Below are 22,544 nucleotides of genomic sequence, written 5' to 3'. Positions count from 1 at the left end.
ACATAGGCGATATTTGGCACAGAAGGATTGCAGAACGAGCTACGCTATGTGCGTACGGATGCCCTTGAAGAGCCACCCTCTTGGGGTCAGGGGAAGGTCTGACTCAGGGACTTGCGGTCCGTACGGTACTTCTTTAGGTGCTGGTCATTGACTAGTGGCGAGTTCCCCCTGTAACCCTCCCTCATCATGCACAATTAGACCGTCCCCACGGGAGCCGGAGTGGGGTTGGTGCTCCTGTTGTTGTCGGTGGGTGGGTTCAGGCCCATGGAGGTGAAAAAGCCCACCACCTGCGCGGGGACTTCAGCCAACACACTCCGGGCCAGGGCCTCTGGGGGGGCCTGGATCAGGGAGGAGACATGACACATCGGGGGGGTTTGATATCGTACACCGAAGACCGGAAATACATATCCCAAAGCACTTAACAGCAACAGAGTAAATTAATGAACTTGAGGAAGGGGTGGGCGGTCTACATGCAGTGAATGAATGAATGCTGTAGTCAAACCGCAGTCTAGTTTCAGCTGCCAATCTCTGGCTCTCCCCAAGTACCTGCATATGTCAATGCATGTATGCGTATTGCAGTTTACCTCTAAACATGAAACATTTAAAGACAATAGATAAATTAGAGCCTAGCCTTTATAACAATGTATTATAAAAACTCTTACTTTGCTGGTTAATATATGCTTGCATTAATAATGCAGGTTATAAAGGCAGCCTAACAAATGTTTTAAAACGTTGGTAGCCAAGCCAGTATGTCACAGTGTCACTGATATTTGAATGAAATCTTACAAGGCCTCGAGCAGATACAACAGTGAAAAGATAACCAGGGCAATGGCAAGGGCAAGGGTCACTCTTCTAAACAATGAAAGAAAATCATCTCAAAAATGACTTCTGAATGGGAAAGGGGGTGGCATCCACATGGAGACGTACAAAAAACGCTGCTGAGCTTGAGGACAGAAAGTCATGCAGGGACGGCGGGAGAAAGGGTTCATGCACGAAGGTTAAGGACAAGCGGCCAAGGCAGCGGGTTAAGGGTTTGTTTCTTGTTGATGTTGTTATAAACAATTCTAAAGAACCGAGGTACCCCCTAGGATGCACTGGCCTCCTTGGGAGGCTTCAGCCCAAATAGGCAGAAGAAGGTGGCCACTTGCTGCGGGAGCTTGGCCAGTACGCTCTGAGCAAGAGCCTGGCTTGGCGCCTGTAAAGACACGGATACACAGGGCACACAGGTGAGCTGGGCGTGCACCGGGACCACGGATCGGTCAGAATTCGGAACCAGAGACCAGAAGCGACAGGACAGTGTCAGGCCGTTTAGCGCCATGTTTTTTTATTAGGCTTAATTCAACTAACAATCGGCCGGTGGTTACGAGCAAAGCACGATCCATGCGGTGACAACCTCAGAGCTATCGTCTCGCCTACTTACATTCTGGAAGTCCCTGAAGGGGACAAACTGGACGATGTCCCGCATGGCCGCCTCGCCGGTCTGAGAGCGCAGCCGCCCGTCGTCCCCGTCCAGGAACTCCATGGCGCTGAAGTCGGCTCCGCCCACGCCGACGATGATGATGGACATGGGGAGGCGGGAGGCGTTGACGATGGCGTTGCGCGTCTGGTCCATGTCCGTGATCACGACGTCGGTGATGATGAGCAACACAAAGCATTGCTGCAAAGAGTTGTATAGGGTGTATGCACTAAGCTGTGTGACGTACTTCCTGTTTCAAATAATACAGCTCGGTTGCTTCCGGTCTGTGTGTTTATCGCGCTAGCCTGCGGACTTTGATACTGTAAACATGGATCAAGACCGCAAACATCTAAAAACTGGAAATTTTCAGAGGCAGGAGACAACCTACGCAGAGCACTGCTGTGTCCCCCACTGTACAGCGTCAGCTAAATTCAACGGGGTATTAAGTTTTCATGGCTTTCCGAGCCAAACTGACGTGAGGAGTCGATGGATTGTGAACATACGCCGGGATGCATATGTCATCACCACTCACTCCAAGGTCTGTAGCAGACACTTTAGTCCCGACAAGTTGATTGAGCCAACTACTCCTCAGGGTCGAAGGAGACTTGCAAAAGGTGCCGTACCAACCCTTTTTGAGTGGAACCAATATACGGTCGCAACCCCAAGGCGCGGCGTGTGGGATAGAGTGGATCGCTTCGTCGAGGCTGCCCCTCCGGAAGATGAAGTTGATCAACGTTTCAAAGATCACGACTACTGCTCTGTCCCAGAACCGGCTGCCATGGATATGGCCGCATCCGCTGCTGAAAGCGTCACAAATGAAGTAGAGGAGCTGAGAAAGGAGCTACAGGAGTGACGTCTCCAGCGAGATTTTGGACTGCAACGGTTTGCTGGCTCCGACGCAGACATACGATTTTACACCAGGGAAGTCATTTCTATTTTTTGTATTAGCCTATGTGATATTAGCCTATGTGATATTAGCTTTGTCCCTAAGTGACGGGGATATGTGCCATGCAGGGACAATAGCTCTACGTTACAGATTAATTTATAGTACTGTACCAAATTACTTTTTAATAGGTCTATGTGAATGATAAATAGCACACAAGTAGTGTCATGTTGAGAGATGGTGTAATTCAGGACAGGAGTTGGGAATGTCCATGTCTTATCAGAATTTATATATTTGAATGTGACAGCATCAATAGTTCAGAAAAAAACATTTATAATACAGATTTGTGTAAAGACCTACAGAGACGTTGCCAGTTAAAGTCTACAAAAGTTTATTTTTAAATAATTGGAAAAAAGTCATTATTCTATGAGAGGAAAATGGGAGCACTGAAGCGACAGCGCCAGAATGTGACCGTCTCCAGCTCCACCAATGCGGGTCCTAGAACAAAAATACTATTAAACAATTGTAAAAATGTATGAATTGAACAGGTAACACCCTACTTATCTGCATGCAAGTGCACAGCAAACCACCAAACAGCGCCTCCCAATGATACATCCCCGACAGGAACACTACTCTAAAAAGAAAGAGCACAGAGACCACATTAGGGCATTGGATATCCAGACACATCAGGTCGTCTTATAGGAAGTTGGGGCAGTTATTAAAATGCACCCAAAGAGGAAACTAAACAAACCTGTCAGCCGAGTGCCAGGAATTAGTTACGGTGCCATCCGGTAGAGCAACCGTTGCGTACTGGCCAAGTCACAATACAGGTTAAAGTGAGGTGACTGAGGCTGAAACAGGTATATGGGTGAAATACAGGTCACCCTGCCACACAAACACACACATATATATATATATATATGATAAAATCGTAATCTTAGTAGTTACTGTTGACATTATTTTGGTAACAATGTATACTTTTGAAGATTTTAAACATTTTTATGTGGTGTCTTTTGTGAATAGATTTGCCAGCTACGACCACCTGATGGCATTTTGGTCTTTGATCGAGCCTTGTCTATACAAGATGGTCCGTGTATCCAGAGCCAAATCAGCTGCCCAGAAAAAAGAAGAAGTGGTCGCACCTGCACGTGCATCAACGGTACTTTATAAGTAGTTACAGATGTAATTATACGTGATTTCATTGCATTTGTATTTGTTTGAGCTATCCTTTTTTATTTTCCTCTCAGAGACAGCTGCTCCAGCCCATAGATGAACTCTTTCTTTTTCTGAACTATCTTTCGGCTGGATTGAAGGAGAGGGACCTGGCAAATCGCTTTAGAATTCACTAGTCCACAGTGAGCCACATCATTGCCACATGGACTTGTTTTCTGGCCACAGCACTAGGGTCTATATGTATTTGGCTCACACCTGCAGAGGTACAGGCTTACCTCCCGGAGGAATTCCGTGATTACCCGGACACCCAGGTAATTCTTGATTGCACAGAGCTTAGATGCCAAACCCCATCCTCACCCCTCCTTCAAAGTGAGATGTACTCTACGTACAAATCCCACTGCACCATGAAAGGCTTGGTTGGCATAGCCCCACATGGTGCAGTGACATTCATTTCCGGATTGTATGGTGGTTTAGTTAGCGACAAGGAAATGTTCAAACAGTCAGGAATCGCTGAGTTGCTGACAGAAAACATGGCAGTAATGGTCGATAAAGGCTTCGTAATCAGTGATTGCTGCAAAAGCAAAGTTTACTGCCCACCCCTTCTGTCAAACAAAAAACAAACAGATGCCAGCATGCCAGGTGAAGGAGACACAGGCCATAGCCAGATTGCGGGTGCACGTAGAGCGTGTCATTCGGAGGATAAAGGAGAACCGGCTTTTTGATGGCACCATCACCCTGTCACATGCATACAATATCAATGAAATATTTGCAGTTGCCTGTCTGCTGTCAAATTACCAAAACAAGGCACTCGTCAAAAAATGGGTTAAGTGATTAAATAAAGACAATATTATTGCCTTTCATGAAAATGCAGTAGATCTGTCTGCTAGGAAGTAAGTAAAGATTGACTGTTTAAATGTTAAGAACACTTGGATTACGTGCAGTTAATGTTTGGATTTTCATATGCATTTGATTTCCCATTTTACAAAAAGAAATAATGCAATTGCTGAGAAAAAAATATATTTATGGTGATTACATGGTCTCTGACATTTCCAGGAAGAAACGGCACTTCTGGTTGTTTGGTTGACGGTGAGTTGCTGGCCAACGTGAGGTAAGACTGCTGGTGAAGGTGAGATGAGACTGCTTGTGAGTTAACTGATTTAAGATAATCTAATCTTGGGTAATGTTTTTTACATTTTCTTAAGACGCAGGTAGCTAGGCATGTAATAGTAGAAAAAGAAATGGTCTGCCTTTTCTCGAATTGCGCTCTGCACTTCTGGCTCAACATAGATTCTCTGCACTACGTAGTCTTCCTGCGCCCACACAACAAAGTCGCACCACTGCATTCCAGTTATGAGCAGCTGGCCTTGGACTTGCCAATAATAAGAGTGGCTCTTTTTAAGTTGTGGCGAACCACCCTCCATTTTCAAATATTTGCAGTCCACAAAGTTGTGGACATTGGGGCATTTAAATTCAACAAGGCCAAATTGAGGGTATTCGTTGGGGTCAAAAACAATTCCATCCGGGGAGGAAGCAAGCCAGGGGGTAGACGGGTGAATGACAAGACCACAGGGTGAGTAGTTGACGTTCATCAGCTGACTGTACTCAGCTGCTACTGCAGGCTCCATCTCAGCACCTCTCCTCATGTCTGCTGTCTGCCGTGTGCCCTTAATTATGCGCTCTGCTAATGCCTCTGCAGAGCTCTGGCCTCTGACATGGCACACCTCACGAAACCTAGAGGTGGTCACTCTGGGTCGGCGGAGCAGGTGCCACTCGGTGCAGGAGCTTTGCTCACGTGTAGCCTCCTCAATTTTGTGGGCCATTGCCATGGTGACAGAAAGACTTTGCAGGTTTAGCAGCTCTTCTTCTGAGCACACAAATGGACATTGGGACGGTAAGATGTCATAACCCTCCAGAGGCAGACGGGGTGTTGGTGGGGTGTTGTGGTGGGGTGTGATAAAGCGGGATTTCACAGGAGGCTGCTAATATGACAACATGCTACCCTTCTGCACTAACCCAAAGGCTGTTTCTACCATGGGCTTGCCAGGTCCCATGTTCATTGTAGAAACAAGAGGCTTGTCCTCCAGGTTAAATTTCGCATAGGCCTCCTCTACGCGAAGTAGGCAGGGATCTGGCAATTCTCCAACCATGCCTCTGTAGAATCCACTCCTACAAAGAAATTAACAAATTGCAACATGTATTTGCAACACAGGGAACTACATTTAACAAAGCAAATTACCTAACTCCAGTCTGGACCATCCGATTTGGGACAGGTTTGGTAAAAACCATGGTATTTACTGGTCCAGGCTTTACTCCATGAGAAAATAAATGTTCGATGGAGGGGTCACTTTAAATCAAGACTATTAAAAAATGTAATTAAAGTTTAACTTACCATTGTTCGCGGCTTGTGCCATTGCTGATCCGACTCCGTACAGCTATGCACAGGGGGCACGACAGGAAGCTTCAACGATGAATAGTGTGCTGTCTGAAACAATAATGCTGCTAAATGGTTGCACAGAACAGTGCCAGCCACACAGAAGCAGTGGTGGTGACTTAGAATCACTGGGGATGAATCACAAAGCTTGAAAAAAAAAAAAAAAAAGGTAAATCATTAGAAATTATAACCTCAGCATCATGGGTGTAAACAACCAATTGGTTCTTATGAAGGTAAGCACTTGAACTGTGCTAGAAAAAGCCTACCATCCAGAATGCTTACTGTTATATTCTCTCCCTCTTAAAATAAAGATGTGATTGTTTTTAAAGCGGCTCCAAGAATCACACAATTATTCCACTGTACCTGTACTTCTGCTTTGCAAACGACAATAAATATCTTGAATATTGAAAAGTTGTAGTCTTGTACTCATTACCTTGACTAAATTAAATTGTGTGCGGAAAAAAGGGAGACATGATAAACATTCAAGTTGGTGGCCCTTGAGGACTACACTTAGCTACTGCTCAACCGAACAAACCCCACTGAACAGGGATGAACACAGCATCCTGCCTACACTCAAACCGTGTGGTGCCTCGCTCTTCCTCATCGACCTGTAGCACAAGGCTCTCACGCTGACCTGCCCTGTCAGCTAGTCTTTATTGGACTCTGAATGAAATAACATACAAATTCATTAAGCTTCAATTGTACTGGGTTACGCATCATCACTATCTATAACAAGTGACTACATGGAAAGTAAGGTTAGGTAGCTACATAACGTTACTTTTGTATACGCAAAACTGTGGCTATAAATTAAACATATATTACTCAACACAACAGGCAAAAACATCAAGGCTGATATAAAACACTGGTTAAGAAATCTTGTTAGAATTTGCTGTTACTGCATCGTAAGACACGTTAGAAAGTGACAGTTAACTGACAGACTAGCCTTTGACAGTAGCTACTAGCTAGCGTCTGTTAGAAGTAGTTTTTTTACCTTCGTAGCTGTGAATGTCTCCAATTTGCTCATCGGAGTTTTTGTTTCCCGACATAAACGGTGCACATCTGTGATATTTATTGCCGGCAACTCCTGTAAACACCGGGTGTAGAACGTTGCCATCTTGGAACCGGAAGCTGATGAGCTGTATTACGGCGAATCAGGAAGTGCTTGTGCAAGTAGCCTATTGTTAAAGTTTCTATGCGTAACATTGCAACTGGCTCGTAGCTTAAATACCCGTCAGTCGATAATGATTTCAATAGTGTTCTCAATAAAAATCTCATCCAATTATGAATATATTCTACAAAAGAAAAATGCGGCCCAGCCCATACCCCTCTCTTTGTTCACAATAATTGTACTATCGCCAGTTGCACAGCCAGTTAGTGGACAGAACGCTCTGATTTAATTTTTTGAAATCTAAAAGTCTCTTGCCTACCAACCAGCGAGGGGCTCAATCTCACACATTACAACTTCAATTTGAGTTATGGAAGCACAACTCTTAAATATAAACTACAATGATTAAAAGCTCAAGTTGGTTCGGGCACAAGCTTAACCAAAAGAACCCAAAGACATTTAGACCTCTGCGGTCTACGGCAACATGCTCAGCGATGCGGTGGTCTGCTGGATGGCCTGTTTGGCGAAGCAGGCCACGTGGTTGATGACGTGGGAGAAGTTGGTGGGGCCGTAGAGCTTCACCTGGGGCAGACACACGCGGTAGGCCTCCACCACCCCGGCCACCCCTACACAGGCACAGTTCAGGGGTATCATCTCTTGGTTAGGGAAAACACATGGAACAACTATGGAAGACCAAAACCTGCCCGAGATTGTATGTGGAAACCTACCGGAGCAGAAAGGGTTAGACGGGTTGAAGTTCAGAGGGAACTGGTGAGAAACCTGTAAAGAGGAAACAGCAAATGGTTTGAAAAGAGGAACCATGCATTAATACCAACTGAATTAACTGTCCTGTAGCAACCCCAATGTGAGTCATTGGGGAGGAACCTGAGCTCCAAATCCAAAGGCAGGGAACATCTTGTCACTGAGCAGGAAACATTACAACACACGGTGAAGGTGAAATGCTGAGCGGAAACTGAGCTGTTTGAATGCAATAAATATTTTTGAGATCTGTTTATATTTCAGCTATGTCAGACTTTTATTGTTGTCAATTTTCTACCATATCCTCATACTACATTTTGGCTGTGTAGTGATTTCTTTGAAAGCCCACAGGTCCTTTCAGGACATGAAAAAAGACTGGACTTCTTTGTACATTTTCATTTGTTTTACAACCAACACCAGAATAAAATGTCAAACAAAAGACTCCTATTATTGTTTACATTCAGATAAGACATGCCATATTTCATTACATGTTGATTGAAAGTACTGAGCCTAAATTATGGCAAACACATGTTTTATTAAAGGTCCCATTGCATGCTTCTTTATGTATGCTTTAATATAGATATTAGTGGGCCCCTAACACAGTATTTGAAGATGTTCCCGAAATTCAGCCGTGTTGTAGAATTACAGCCACTACGAGTCAGTCGCACATTAAGCCTTCCCCAATCACGCGTCAAGGAGGAGGGTGGGGGTGTGTCCCGGAGCAGCTTGCGGCCACGGTACCATGCGCTCTGTTTACAGTGGCTGTATCGCAATGGCAAGGCGCACACAGCCTTTGGCCATGTTCTGTAAATATTCTACAAAACTCCGGATTCTGGCGGGAGTCCTGGAGCTCTATATCTAAATAATATATATATATTATCTATGTATAATATTGTACATAGATATCTATATCATATAATATATATTATCACGGCCAAAAGCTGTGTGGGCCTCCAGACGATATTATGAATCTCAAACGATTGCCTTGGGTTCTCCGACGTCTCTGGTTCTTCCACTTCCACATCATTTGAAGTAGACTGAACCTCGCGGTGCCTGCTGCCCGCTGCCGGCTGCCTGCACTTTCCACGGCAGCCATCACTTTGACGCTTCATCACTTACCGTGACGCTGCCACGCACTGCCGGAGTAGAGTTCTTCAGGATGAGCGGTCTACTTAACTTTCTGCTGGAAATCACCTGGGCAAGAGGAGCGAGCCAGTGACTCTACAGCCTCTTAATAAAACTCCTCTCAAACACACCCACACCCTCAGACATGAGCCTGAATGGTTTCTACAGTCCTGTGGAGGGGACTGTAGGAACCCCAACAAACAATCAAACAGGAGCCGTGTGCTACATGTGGGCTCTGATTTCACAGCCAGTGATGGTGTCTGCTTGAGTTGTGTGTAGATACACATGTGTTGCGTTACACTCCACTACACCTGCATCAAAGGAGCGGAGTGACAGAGAGGCCCATGGTGCACTCCAGCTGTGACAGGAAGTCATCGTCACTCAGGTCCACCGTTTTGTTGTCAATGTCCTAGATGCCAAACTGCAGCTTCTGCACAATCTCAAAGTAGTAGTCCATGACAAATTTCTTGGCAAACTTGGGGCTTAGGCAATTCTAGACCTGCTCTGTGCGACCAACCTGTTGAAATACTAGGGGGTTTCTGCAGTTCTTTGCGACATGTTACATTTCAACATAAGGAAAATAAATGTTGTTGTTAAACGAGGCAATAAGGGAAGCATATAAGCGTACATTAGAAAAAATCATAAAGTTGTATGCATAGCACTCACGTTTATTCAAGTGTATATGTTTGATATGACGATTGGGAGCTGTCCATGAATTATTATTATTTTTCTACGTATCCTTTTGCACTGTCTGCATCCATCACTTGTATTCAAAAGTATTTGCACTGAATGTCGTCCAATGCTGAACCACATTAATGGCTTCAAGAAAAAATGTGTCCAGTGCAGGTTCAATGGTCATTACATCACGCCTGTCCCTGTGGACTCTGGCAACAAACATATTCAGCCTCCTACATGTACTGACCTCATACCAATGGCCCTCCTTGCTGCTCATCAGCAGCACACACAGAGGGTCTGACTTGGAGCCGATAATAGGGAGGTAAGGAAAAACATGGAGAGAATATATTTCAGGAAAAAGGAGGTATAGACGTATACCAAATTTCTCTCAAAATTGTATTCTCTCCACAATTGTTCTATCCCTCCGTTTTTCCAAAAGGAATATTCTCTCCATCCTTTTTCTCAAGTATATATACCTTTTATTTGTGGAGAGAATAAAAAATCGAGAAAAAGGAGGTATAGAAAAATTATGGAGAGTAAACGATCAAGAAAAATAAGGTATAGAAAAATGATGGAGCGAATATATTTTGGGAAAAAGGAGGTAAAGAAAAAAGATGGAGGTTATATTTTTTGGAAAAAGGAGGTAAAGAAAAAAGATGGAGAATATATTTTTGGGAAAAAGGAGGTAAAGAAAAAATAAGAGATAACGATACCAGTAACGGAAATTACACCGATACTGCAGAACCCTTTAATAAGAACATCTGCTATGAGTAGTTTGAATGCTAGATGCTGTATCAGAATATTCTCTGTATTCCTGAACTAGGTAAGTTCAGGAATCGGAATCTGAAGTAAAAAAGGGTATCAGAACATCTGTAGTTTAAATGAGTTTGCCGTGGATTTTTGTGTAGTACACTACTTTACACAGCTACAGACACAAAGGGCTTTTACTAGAAGAATCATGATGAACGATGAGAAGAATCTCATCATTCAGGATCTTTCTGAATGATGAGAGGTGACGACCAACTCTTTGTCATTTTACTTTTGATCTGTGACCAGGTTGTGTGCCGTGTCTTCTCCCTGTGGCTTCTCAACCCCTTGCCCATGGGCGTCTCCAGCCGGGGCAATGCCGAGTCCATCCTGACTGCCCAAGTGCTGTGCAAACTGCTGTTGTTTAATAGGTGGGTTGGACTTACAGCGTCTGATGTGGGCAGCATAGCTGTACGGCCTTGTCTGTCCCAAGCCCCCAGGAACAGTGCATACTTCTGCAATCCACCAGTGTTCAGCGGCCAAGCCTGGTATTGTAGCTGTTTAAGCAGGCTGTGGACGGGTCCCTCGATTCAAAGGGCCCAGAAGTAGATATCTCCGTTCAGTCCAATACACGTGGGGAACAGGAATGTGTCTCCGCAAAAAATGTCTGGATATCAATAAAAGGCTCATAATTATCTTTATACCATGTACTAATAAAATGTAAGTTTTCTATTTTCAAAACGCCACCTCAAGCGTTTTACTAGCCGTTTTATTTATTTATATTTTGCAGGAGAAGGACGGGTGGGCAGCTGAAAAAAGTCGTAGTGAAACAATTGTTGATTCGGCCCGGCATCCGAGAGGGCTCAGTGCACGACTCCGTTAACTAAGTTTTTCCTTTTACTTAACATGAATGACGTTGATGGTTTTTAGGCAATGTGTTGAATTTTTATCACTTAAAGCGCAGAGGGACGTGGAAAATGACCTCTTACGACGCTTACGATGCTACAATGCTAACAATGCTAGACAACGAGAATATTTCTGCATCCGGCACATCATGCACTAGGGCGTGGCTGGCTCCCATGATGCGGAAGCAAATCTCTCCTTGATGTTGCCCTTCTGGACCTATTAAAGAAAGGACAGCGGATTAAAAAATGGCGCCCATTCATTTCTATGAAAACTGCTCAATGGCACAGGGCAATCAGATCAGATCAGATCAAATCAGCTGCAATAACCCCTATTCTCAAAAAACCCGGTGCTGACCCCAGCAAATTCAACAATCTCCGCCCAATCTCCAACCTCCCCTTCCTTTCAAAAATTCTGGAAAAACTGTTGCCTCTCAGATTTATGATCATCTCTCTCACAATAGTCTCTATGAACAGTTCCAATCAGGCTTTCGCCCACTTCATAGCACCGAAACAGCTCTTGTTAAAATAACCAATGACCTCCTCATGGCTGCGGACGCTGGACTACTCACCATCCTGATCCTCCTGGACCTGAGTGCAGCTTTTGACAGCATTTCCCACACCAACCTCATTGACCGATTAGCCTTCCTTGGTATATCTGACACACCTCTGGACTGGTTCAAACCATTTATATCTGGACGTACTCAGTTTGTCCAACTCAAAACATTTAGATCCCATTCTTCCCCCCTCTCCTCTGGTGTACCCCAAGGTTCTATCTCTAGGAATTCAGGTCAAGAGTCTGGGTGTCATCCTGGATAGCACCCTGTCATTTCAGTCCATATCAATAATGTCACTCAGTCAGCTTACTTCCATCTACGTAACATCTCTCGCCTGTGCCCATCTCTCTCCCCCAACAGTGCTGAAATTCTGGTTCACACCCTTGTCCCATCGCGTCTGGACTACTGCAACTCTTTCCTCTTTGGTCTACCTGCAAAGTCCATACATAAATTAAAACTGGTACAAAACTCTGCAGCCCATATCATTACTAAAACCCCCTCCATCAGTCACATAACACCTGTCCAGCAGCAACTCCATTGGCTCCCCCTCAAATTTTACATTATTTACAAGATCATGCTTCGCACTTTCAAGGCCATCAACAATCTTGCCCCTCTTACCGAGCTCCTCCATATCAAGACACCCACCCGTTCTCTAAGATCCTCTTCCTCCATCCAGCTCATCCTCCCACCTGCTCGCCTAGTTACAATGGGGTCAAGAGCATTCAGTCGCTTAGCCCCCCACATCTGGAACTCTCTGCCTCATGACATCCAACACTTCAACATTATCACTTTCAAATCTCGCCTGAAAACGTATCTATTGGGATAAGCTTACTCCCTTTAAGTAAGTTGTATTCTTGGGACTATAATGACTCTTTTCTCTTGTACACTTTTATTATGGTTTTTTTGCTTGCTCTTATGAATGTGGAATTTTTTAAGGTGACCTTGACTGTCAAGAAAGGCGCCGATAAGTCAAATGCATTATTATTATTATAATTAGATTGCCGCTTCCCCTGTCCACCAGCCAGATACTGCTACATTGACTTTGACAGAGCCCACATAGGCAAGACAGAGTCAAACATTTGCTAGCCTTAAGGAAAATGACAGAGGGAAATTGTAGAAATATTCCAGTAATTTTCTTATAGAAACAGCAAGAAAGAAATTAAACAACAGTCAAACACAGCATAGACACTCAACAAGTCCAGCATTGGGTATGAAGGCATCCCATTAGTTAAGAAGCAGCCATGTTGCACAGCATCTCATAACATCCCAGAAAATCTCCACTGGCTCTCTGGCCTCTTGACCTGCAGCCCGTTCAAAAGACATACGCGCAACGTCATAGCAGTGCAACGGAAGAGAAGAAGGAGCCATATTATTTTCTTGGGGATAATAACGCTTTTGTTGACTCCAAAAGACCCTGATCAGCCACCTGTTAGTTTAACTCAAGCTAGCTACAACATCCAAAATGGCCCCGTTTGAGGCTTTGGCTCCTGGTACCATCCTCTTGAGTAGAAACGGTGGCAGAAAGGTGGTGGGCGCCCTCTGCTGCATCTGCATCTGTGCCAGTGCTGGAAGAGCCTGCTGCTGGGGTCCCTCTGCCTCGGAGAAGCAGAGCACCTGGAGGGGGTTCGGCAGGGACTTGTGGTCACGAGGACGGCTGGGGAGGTCAGATGTGTGCACACGGTGTGTGTGTGTGTGTGTGTGTGTGTGTGTGTGTGTGTGTGTGTGTGTGTGTGTGTGTGTGTGTGTGTCTGTGTGTGTGTATTCATAAGCATGCATTATCATGCAAAACAAAAACAGTTGAGGTCAAGAGGATGGCTGTGCAGTTAAACAGTGTGCTAGTTAGCTTGTGTTTGTGCATTTAAAAGAAACACAATCCAAGGTACAATGGAAAATACAAGCTGTTAAACATCTTCGATGTTTAAGTGCATCGCCTATACAGAACAGTCAAACGTAAATCATTACGGAAATTGGTGGGATTCACGGCCATTGCCCTGCGAGCTTCAGTAAGGGTTTCAATCCGCACTAACAGTTAATCCCCCGTTCCCCCCTTGTCCGTTCCATTTTGGAACATGTATAATAAACATGTTTTATTTTGCTTGTTTCATTAAATTGTATTAATTAGTTAAAGCCACTAGAGGGAGCCCCCAACACATTGGCCGCCCTAGTCGGTCGCCTAGGTCGCCTATGCCGATGGCCGCGCCCTGAGGCCATGTTCCAGTGTAAACAGGGCCGTTTCAAGGGATTTGGGGGCCCCAAGCAAGACTTCCGAGCCGGGAATTTGGGGGCCCCAAGCAAGACTTCCGAGCGGGGGGTGGGGAAGTGCTTGGGGCCCCCAAATTCCCGGCTCGGAAGTCTTGCTTGGGGTGCGTACTACAGTGAGAGTTTCAATGCCGCTATCAATTAATCGCCTGTCTTCTCCCATGTCCGTTCCATTTGGGAACATGTGTGGTAAAAATGTTTTATTTCACTTGTTTCATATAATTTAATTAAGGGCGCCACCAGAGGGCGCCTTCAACACATTTGCCGCTCTAGGACTAGGTCACCTATGCCGATCACTGATCAGTTTGTCGTTGCATTTTATTTATAACCAGTATTTGTCTTGGGGCCCCAGGCCAGCTCGGGGCCCCAAACAATTGCTTGGTTTTCTTGCCTTCTCTCGACGGGCCTGACTGTAAACAATTCTTACCATAAGAGCATTGGAGCGAAGTGACTCGCAGCCTTGTGACATAGTCATACATTGAACCCAACATACAAGTGTCTAGCTTGTTTAAAATGTATATAATGTATATATTACAGCTTTTAATAGTGACATTAAGAACTTTTTGTTGGAAGTCTTTGATTGTGGTTGTATTTGTTATATCAAGATTAGAATGCATGACTTTTATAAAAAATGTATGTCAAGTGCAATGCACACAGAAAACCAGTAGGTAGAGACATTCTCCTCGTGTCGGATCAATCTCACGTTGTCCTCACAGATAATCGGTTAACTCGACCACATGGACATGTCGTTAACCTATTTTGGGGAGATAATAATTTGCAAGTGTGTGTGTGTGTGTGTGTGTGTGTGTGTGTGTGTGTGTGTGTGTGTGTGTGTGTGTGTGTGTGTGTGTGTGTGTGTGTGTGTGTGTGTGTGTGTGTGTGTGTGTGTGTGTGTGTGTGTGTGTGTGTGTGTGTGTGTGTGTCACCGTCATCTTTGGCCTAAAGGTAATGTTATGATTTGGTTGTCCTCCAGCTAACAGGCTGGTTTACCCTAGCCCAAGTCTAATCCATTTACACGCTAACACACACACATAGGCTCTAGAAAAACTATTTACAGACAGGGTTTATCATAATAAGCTCCAAATCTAAAATAAACAACACAATCATTCCTGCATTCACCAACTTTCTGTGTTCGTGTAATATATATATATATATATATATATATATATATATATATATATATATATATATATATACATACACACACACGCAAAGTGAGTCAGATCACTTGAACTTAAAAGGAGCCAATTAGATCGCTAAAAACAATAGCTAAAATGAGCCAATAAGACTGCAATGCGATGCAAAACGACGCACAGCAACGCACAGCGACCGACAGCGACGCAAAGCTGTTTTACAAAAACAGACAATCAGATTGCTTGAGCCTTAAAACAAAAAGAGCCAATAAGATCGCTCAAAACAATAAATAAAATGTGCCAATCAGATTGCAAAGGGACGCCAAGCGTCGGTCTCCGTGGGAACTTAATTAGATGTCATGGGAATTGCAATGTCAGGTAGGCGTATTACTTCCGACAACAACATTGTCAAGTTAGTTAATCTGAGAAAGTTTCTCGTTATCACTCTCGTTAGAGCAGGATTCATTTCCTATGAAACCTAATGCAAGTTTGATTGATTATTGATCATTTTCCCTCTCTCAGTTGTGCAGTGGAATAACCCTCCGGAGACCAGGGTTCAGGGCCTGCAGATTAACTTTAATGGAAGCCTCTCATTCCTATACTCTGTGAATTGTTAAATCAAGTAGTCAAGTCAGCACTTTGATCAGCAGATCATATCACTTAACCACTTACACACTAAAAAACAAGATTTCTTTCAATTTGGAGAAAAACTTCTTTAACATTCTTCGGCGACGCTTTTGGTAATTGTTCACACACGTTGTTTTTTTGCCACCAAGAGCCAGTTGGTAAGATTCATAATGCTGCAAATGAAAGGTCTTTCGGCATTGGACCATAGTCGCAATCACCATTGTGTTACCTAATTTTGCAATAGATAGAGATAGATGCAAAACTTACATGACAATCTTCGAGAACGCGGCTTTATGTTCACAAAACAACCAACACTAGCGGGACTTGAACCTGCGTCTCTATGGCTTTCAGCTTTCCAACAGCTATCCACACCATCGCACCAGGACAGCATGAATGAACTATTCCAAAGTTATGTTTGACATTCAATTCACATGACTTAAATGTAAAGAACAGTACTCAATTAAAATGCAACCATTCACCTAATAAATGTCCAACAATAAGAAAACAATTTAACTACATTAACATGATATCCACTAAATTGATTCATACATATATCTCACTATACCTGTTTTTCATATCTGCCTTTATAAAACATATTGGGAATAACTTTAACATCTAATTATCAATTAATACTACAGTAAGAACACTTAACATCACCACAGAGCTACATAGGGACATGTTTATCAAGAATATCGGGGAGTTTTGAGAAAACAATTTGATTTAATCTTTTAATGTTATTATTTTTCTTAATTATCTTCCTAATATACTTTGTGTTTTGCGGAGTTACTTTAATATCTAATTATTAAAAAATGCTACAGTAAAAACATCTGACAATCACCACAGAGGTACATGTTGCACAATAACATGGTGGAGCTGTATAAAACAATTTGGTTCGTTTCTCCCCCCTTAGTTTTGGCCTGTTTTAACTGCTCTTACATTAACACAAGAAACATTGATCATCACCAAATTTTAATTAACTCCCTTTTAATCTTTAAACAATGTCTCAGACTACTGGTTTACATGAATAACTGCAGTGAATAAAATAATAGAGACAGAAATTGTGTGTGCGTGTGGTGGTGGTGGTGGATTTGTGGTTGTGTAGCTTAATATCTGATGGATGAACACAATCAAGGGTCACCCATTAATTTCCTATGTCGGTCATTTCTGACCGGGAACACCACCAGGAGTTACAAAGTTTACTAAACCTCTCAAAATTCAATGAAAGTGATGATCAGCAATTGTTTATATATATATATGATTGATAGAAGTAGGAAATCGGTCAGATTTGACCCGAACACGACAGAATGGTTAACATCTGTAAATAAATGCTCTTTTATTATATTTCTGTTATGATGCAATGAAGATGCGCAATACATTTTTTAAGTTGCGATGGCGTGACCGAGCTTCTCCGACGTGCAGATGGCGTGAACGCAGTTTCCGTTCGGGTGTCGAGTTGCACCTTCCCCTCCGCTAATGAGGCGTAACTCCGTTTGATTAGCTTGGTGTTATACAGCCCAAGTAAGCATAAAGTGTCACAGGTAAAATAAATGTTTTCGGTGGTTAGAGGTTCAATAAGGTCAAAACATTAAAAGTATCGTTCAGCCAGATGTTGGCTCAAAAACTACGAGTGATTCCTACCTGGATCCCCTTTTCAATCGCTACCTCGTCTGCGCAAACGGAAGATTAGACCCTGTCACTCTTGACCTCAAGTTACAGGAGCAGGAGTAAAGACAAAATAGTCTCCAAAAATAGTCGAAGCTCTGATTGAAACTTCACTATAGGGGGAGGTGATCCCGGCATTTAAACCCTGACCCCGCACACTGATTTAAATCCCATCCAATCCAATCTCATTTAATTACCCATTAAGCGAACCTTCAACCGCCTGTGCTGCGTAATTGTCATACGGTTTAGCTACTGAGCTCATCCTCAGCCTGCTGCTTTAACAACGCTGTCGCCTGGACGTTGAAGCGATAGTCCGGTCGTTATTTCCTCCGTTGGAGGACTGTACTCGCCATTAGAGGAGTCAGAGCCGTCACTGTAATGGGTCTGGGCTCGCGTTGTTCTACTCTAGAGCCACTGGAAGCGTTGGAATCCAGCCGCCGATCAATAGTGAGGATGGCTGGCTGGGAGGGTTGGATGGTAGCGATGCCGCATGTAGACCAGAGGGATGGAAATGAATGTACGAGTTGGGTTCAGCCTCGGTTCAGTTTGATGGTACCTCTCTTGCATATTAATCACAGATCACAGCGATGGACTTTCTTTGCACCTCCTTCAAAGACGAGCGATTTTGGAGGGTCCATGACATGTGGCACTTTATCTTGAGGTTTATATTCCAGATACCTTTTCTGTTGTCAGGCTAAATGGTGGAAGCACCTCGAATGACAGAAGGGAGAAATGTCTGGTTGATGCTTTATTTATCAGGGGATACAAATCAGAAGGTTTGAGAGCGCCGCGGCGGAGGCCACTTAAACGCTGGTGCGTGCGACGCGGAAGTAAAAATTCCGCGGCGGTTAACATCGGAAGCGGCGCGTGATCGCCGTAAGCGATTTGGCTCGTCAGATCACTAAGTGATGAACGATACCGCCTTAACCCCTTGTTCCCCACACATAACTCATGTTGTATGTAAGGTACCCATCTGTGATAATGGAAGCAATCGGTCACGAAAAAAAAAAAACGGTCACGCTATTGTCTCACCCCAACTGCGTGTCTCATCTCCCCCACCTGTTTCATCCCATACTACCTGTTTCTCCTCCCCTATCTGTTTTACCTCCCCTGCCTGTCTCAACCCCCCCCCCCCCCCCCCGCCTGTCTCACCGCCCCCTCCTGCCTCTCCTCCCCTCCTTGTTCACCTCCCCATCATCGACATTACAATTCATGAGAATGGAACGATGAGATGCTTTTTACAATTTGTATCATGTGATTTACCACGTTAATACAACTAACAACACGAAGTCAGTGGGTCCACACCTGGACCCACAAACTTCATAATAGTAGGAGAATTTAAAATACTTGAGTCCAGAAATGCATATATAAAGAAGTATTTTTAATAGATGCAAAAACACGTAGAAACACTGCAATATGTACACTGTATTTACCATCTAGTCTCGTTATCAGCATTTATCAAAAAGCAAGCAAAGCCTTCAAAACCTTTTTTTTTTTTAAATACGAACTTCTGCCTCCGACAATAAATATTAATCATTTTGACATTAATTGAAAAGCAACACGTTTCAAAGGTAATAAGCGACCTGTCTGCGAAGGCTGGACTTTTTATCGAAACTCTCGCGATAGTGCAACTAAGAAACTACAATAGTAGCTTCACAGAACGGAGTTGATTTTTATGCATGCATGCATTCAGTATATTTGTGCAAAGTTCAACCATTTTGATTTTTTTTGTCTGACATTGTTTGCATAATTATGGGTACGGTTTTGATGTAATCATTCTGAATTAGAAACTAGTAAGTTAGAGAAAGAGAATCTTATTTTTTGCTTTTTAAAGACAATTTTGTGAAGGCAATGTGTTGCCTTGCATTAATGATGTTCTAATAAGAAGATCCCCTTCCCTCCACTGCAAAAATAACCAGAAACAAGACTAAGGTATTCCAATCTGTGTTGACGAACATACAGGGTTTCATTTTGTAAACTATTTCGGAAGGTTGGACGTCAGCAACCTGCAGTTTACTGTGATGGGCATGACGCAGTGGCGTTTTGCATGACCAACAAACAGAGACATTGTATTCCACAGAGCTCTTTGGCCTCTTTGGAAACAAGGTCAGATGCGCTGCAGGCCCTGACCTATCAAACAAAGGTGATACACATATGCTTATTACCACGACAACTCTATACCTTCATATTAACCGACAATAACGTTTGATTCTTAACACTAAAATCCCCCAAACCTCAAAAAAGCCAGGTGTGAACAACACAAAGCACAAAAACCAAACAGGTGTCAAGAGGACTTGTCACCATATCCAAAAAACAAAAACAAAACAAAATGTATGCATCACTGTTTTTGATTGTCACAATGCTAGTCCCTGAAAACTTTGTCCAATGATAGATGATATCTCTCGGTGTAGTAGCCTGGATGTCTTCATGACTTAAAAAGGTAGTTTTTGTGTACTGCTGGTGCATGTGCATGATAACCCATGATAAATTGATTTACATTACTGTACATGTGTTTAGGTTCTTTCAGGGAAGGACCACGAGAATGTCCACATGTGTCACAGCAAAGGTACTCATTTCCACTATGAAGGTAATAATGTTGCAGAAGTATTTTACTTGCGGATCAAATTTGTGTACCCTTGTCGAATCTAATGTGCAAGTTGAATTAAAAACTCTTATTATGAAACATTCTCTTGCATAAAAAATGGACAGTACTATGTTTTAATATTGCAAATTAAATTTGCAAAGTCAAGTCTCAAAATGTTGTCACTCTAATGACCAATTCGAGAGGCAATCAACAATTTTGACAGTGAAAGTTCCTCAAGAAAAAAAGGAATACGTAGTATTCTTGTATACAATCGTGTAATTGTATCCAATTCAAAAAGGGTGAATTTGTTACGCAAGTAACACAATGAAGCTCCTCACAATCCTATTCTACGAAAGAACAAACATCCCGTCTGCATGTACAATACTTCAGCAACACCATTCCCTTCACACACCTCCTGCTGCTCTTCACTGCATGTACACGTACGGATTGGTTTTGAGGTGGCCTGCGGTCATGGCGCAGGGCATAACGTTCCGGGTGGCACTCATCAAGGCCTGGCCCATGTCATGGCCGTTCTCCGACCACGGCGGGGAGTCCATGGGCTCCCGCTTGATGGAGTGGATGATGCCGTGACCCTTGAACTCGTATCCGTTGTGCTTGCCGTAGTCCTGCTGCATGAAGGCCTTCTGGGGCTCCATGGGAGCGCCCTGGTAGGCCTGGGCGTCGATGAGGTTCAGCGTCTGGCTGCTACAAAGGGGGTCCGGGTGCGGGCCCCGGTGGGGGCTGAACTGGCTGTTGTTGTTGTTGTGGTTGTTGTGGTTGTTGTGGTTGTTGTTGTTGTGCATGTGGCCGGGGTCTTTGTTGTACTTCTGCAGCCGCCCGGGCGCGTTGACGCCGCCGTTGATGGCGGCGTAGTTGTCGTAGTGACCGTGGTGGACGTACGGCGGGCTGATGGCAGCCTTCCCCCGCTGACACGGCGAGTACTGCTGGTCGTAGAAGTCCGCCTCAGATTTGAGCTGGACGCCGGTGTTGGGGTCGTACAGCGCGTTGCCATAGCAACGCTCCATGAGGCCCGGGTCGCGGCAGGCCCAGGGCCGGCCGTAGGGGTCCAGGCCGTTCTCCGAGTCCGAGTCGTGCTCCACCTTGATGGGCGGCATCTCCGCCATCAGGTGCGCGTTGTAGCACTCGCCGTAGCCGCCCTCGCTCTTCACCAGGTCCACGCAGTACGTGTCCGGCTCGGTTGGGCTCTGGAGGTTGCCATAGAGACGGGAGACAAACACCTCGCCGCCCCGGCCTCCGTTGCAGCTGGGGGGCTGGCGGTACGGCTTCCCGTAGTGGTTGGACTTGTTCATCCTGTTAGAGGGGAGGTAGCCACCTCCCTGCCCCGCCCTGATGGCTCCGGAGTTGGGCCGCTGAGGCCACCCACCGCCCAGGCCTGGGCTTAGGCCTTTGTGGGGAGCCATTGAGGTCTTACAGTAGTTGAGGGGCTCGTCCTGGTTGTAGAAGCCCTCCGGCCGGTACTTGATGTTGTCCTTGGAGAGGGGGGTCCAGGGGGTGTGCTGGCCCCGCTGGGCATCATTCGGCGTGGAGCAAGGGAGCAAGAGAGGGTCACAGGCCTCACCCATCCCTCCGTTCCCTGAATGTCTCCTGAAAGGCTCCCCTCGCTCGCTGCTAGAGAGGAGGAGTGCAATAGGATGGGGCAGGGAGAAACAAAGCAGATGGTTAGAAGACGCGGACAATGAGTTACCATCATGTCTTCCTAGCCTTAGAGTAGACTTACAGTATGTACATAAGTCAATTTATGAATTAGTCCAGATCGCCTGCTTCTCATTTTTGAATTTCCCCCATTACGGACAGAAATGAACTAACAAACGAATTAAGTATTTCAGCATAGTTCACTGGAATCTATGAGACTTTACAAAAGTGGCTCAACTCTCCCAGGACCTGTCGTCTCATACTTGAACATCCTGCCTAATCATATGGTATCTCATTAAAAAAACTGTCCGCCGATATAGAAGAGGCTAGCCTTGGGGTAGTGGACAAGGAATTTTTTTAATCATGTAGTTTAAACTGAAATCACAGATTTTATCTCATGGTTGAGTCTCATGGTTCTCAAACTAATGCAAGAGAACCATGAGGCTCAATCAATAACTTCATTATCTAAAAAACAATTCTAACTACCCCCAAATGATAGGCTCAATGTCTTAAAACGGGGAACTGTTCCTTTAAAAGATGAATGGCCTAAAAATCTTTTGCAACTGCAAGGAATTCCAACCAAGGTAAACCCATTTTTCAAAGAAAACCGTGTGTGCGTGTGTTTCCCGGCATAGCTGTAGGCGTGTTTGCTATTATGCAGTCCTTGGCATCCTTTCAGCCATCTCCCAGTCTATGGTTCTCCTGTCTCGCTTTTGATGCAGCAAAGGCCTGAGGACTGGGTGGGCCGTTCACCGTTGGGATCCCCGCATTACCAACCATAAAACCAGGACACTACTCATCGTACTGGTCTTT

General features: G+C 44.4%; 2 protein-coding genes across 3 annotated transcripts in view; both read right to left on the bottom strand.

Moving 5' to 3' along the window:
• Nucleotides 1-12: 12 nt before the first annotated feature.
• Nucleotides 13-16,207, bottom strand: LOC307088666 (copine-3-like; the record flags this gene model as incomplete). Its single annotated transcript, XM_079754617.1, has 8 exons — nucleotides 13-338; nucleotides 1,421-1,657; nucleotides 7,541-7,674; nucleotides 7,777-7,828; nucleotides 7,922-7,970; nucleotides 8,927-8,943; nucleotides 13,308-13,427; nucleotides 16,163-16,207. The coding sequence occupies 8 exons, from the start codon at nucleotides 16,205-16,207 to the stop codon at nucleotides 195-197; spliced, it is 798 nt and encodes a 265-aa protein (XP_079610743.1). The 3' UTR covers nucleotides 13-194.
• A 2,653-nt stretch (nucleotides 16,208-18,860) lies between these two features.
• The window catches only part of LOC307088417 (uncharacterized protein), a 5,351-nt gene continuing 1,667 nt past the window's right edge, over nucleotides 18,861-22,544 (bottom strand). The window contains exon 3 of one of the 2 annotated variants that reach the window (XM_079754308.1): nucleotides 18,861-21,707. In XM_079754308.1, coding sequence (XP_079610434.1) covers nucleotides 20,504-21,707 — 1,204 coding nt within the window. In that variant the 3' untranslated portion in view covers nucleotides 18,861-20,503. The remainder of the gene's footprint in view (nucleotides 21,708-22,544) is intronic. The other variant, XM_079754309.1, reaches the window with a different exon arrangement.

The sequence above is a fragment of the Pollachius pollachius genome, assembly GCF_949987615.1.
Source record: "Pollachius pollachius genome assembly, chromosome: 17".
Taxonomy (NCBI): Eukaryota; Metazoa; Chordata; class Actinopteri; order Gadiformes; family Gadidae; genus Pollachius; species Pollachius pollachius.
The sequence above is the reverse complement of the archived record's forward strand: the minus strand, read 5'-3'. Positions and strand labels throughout refer to the sequence as shown.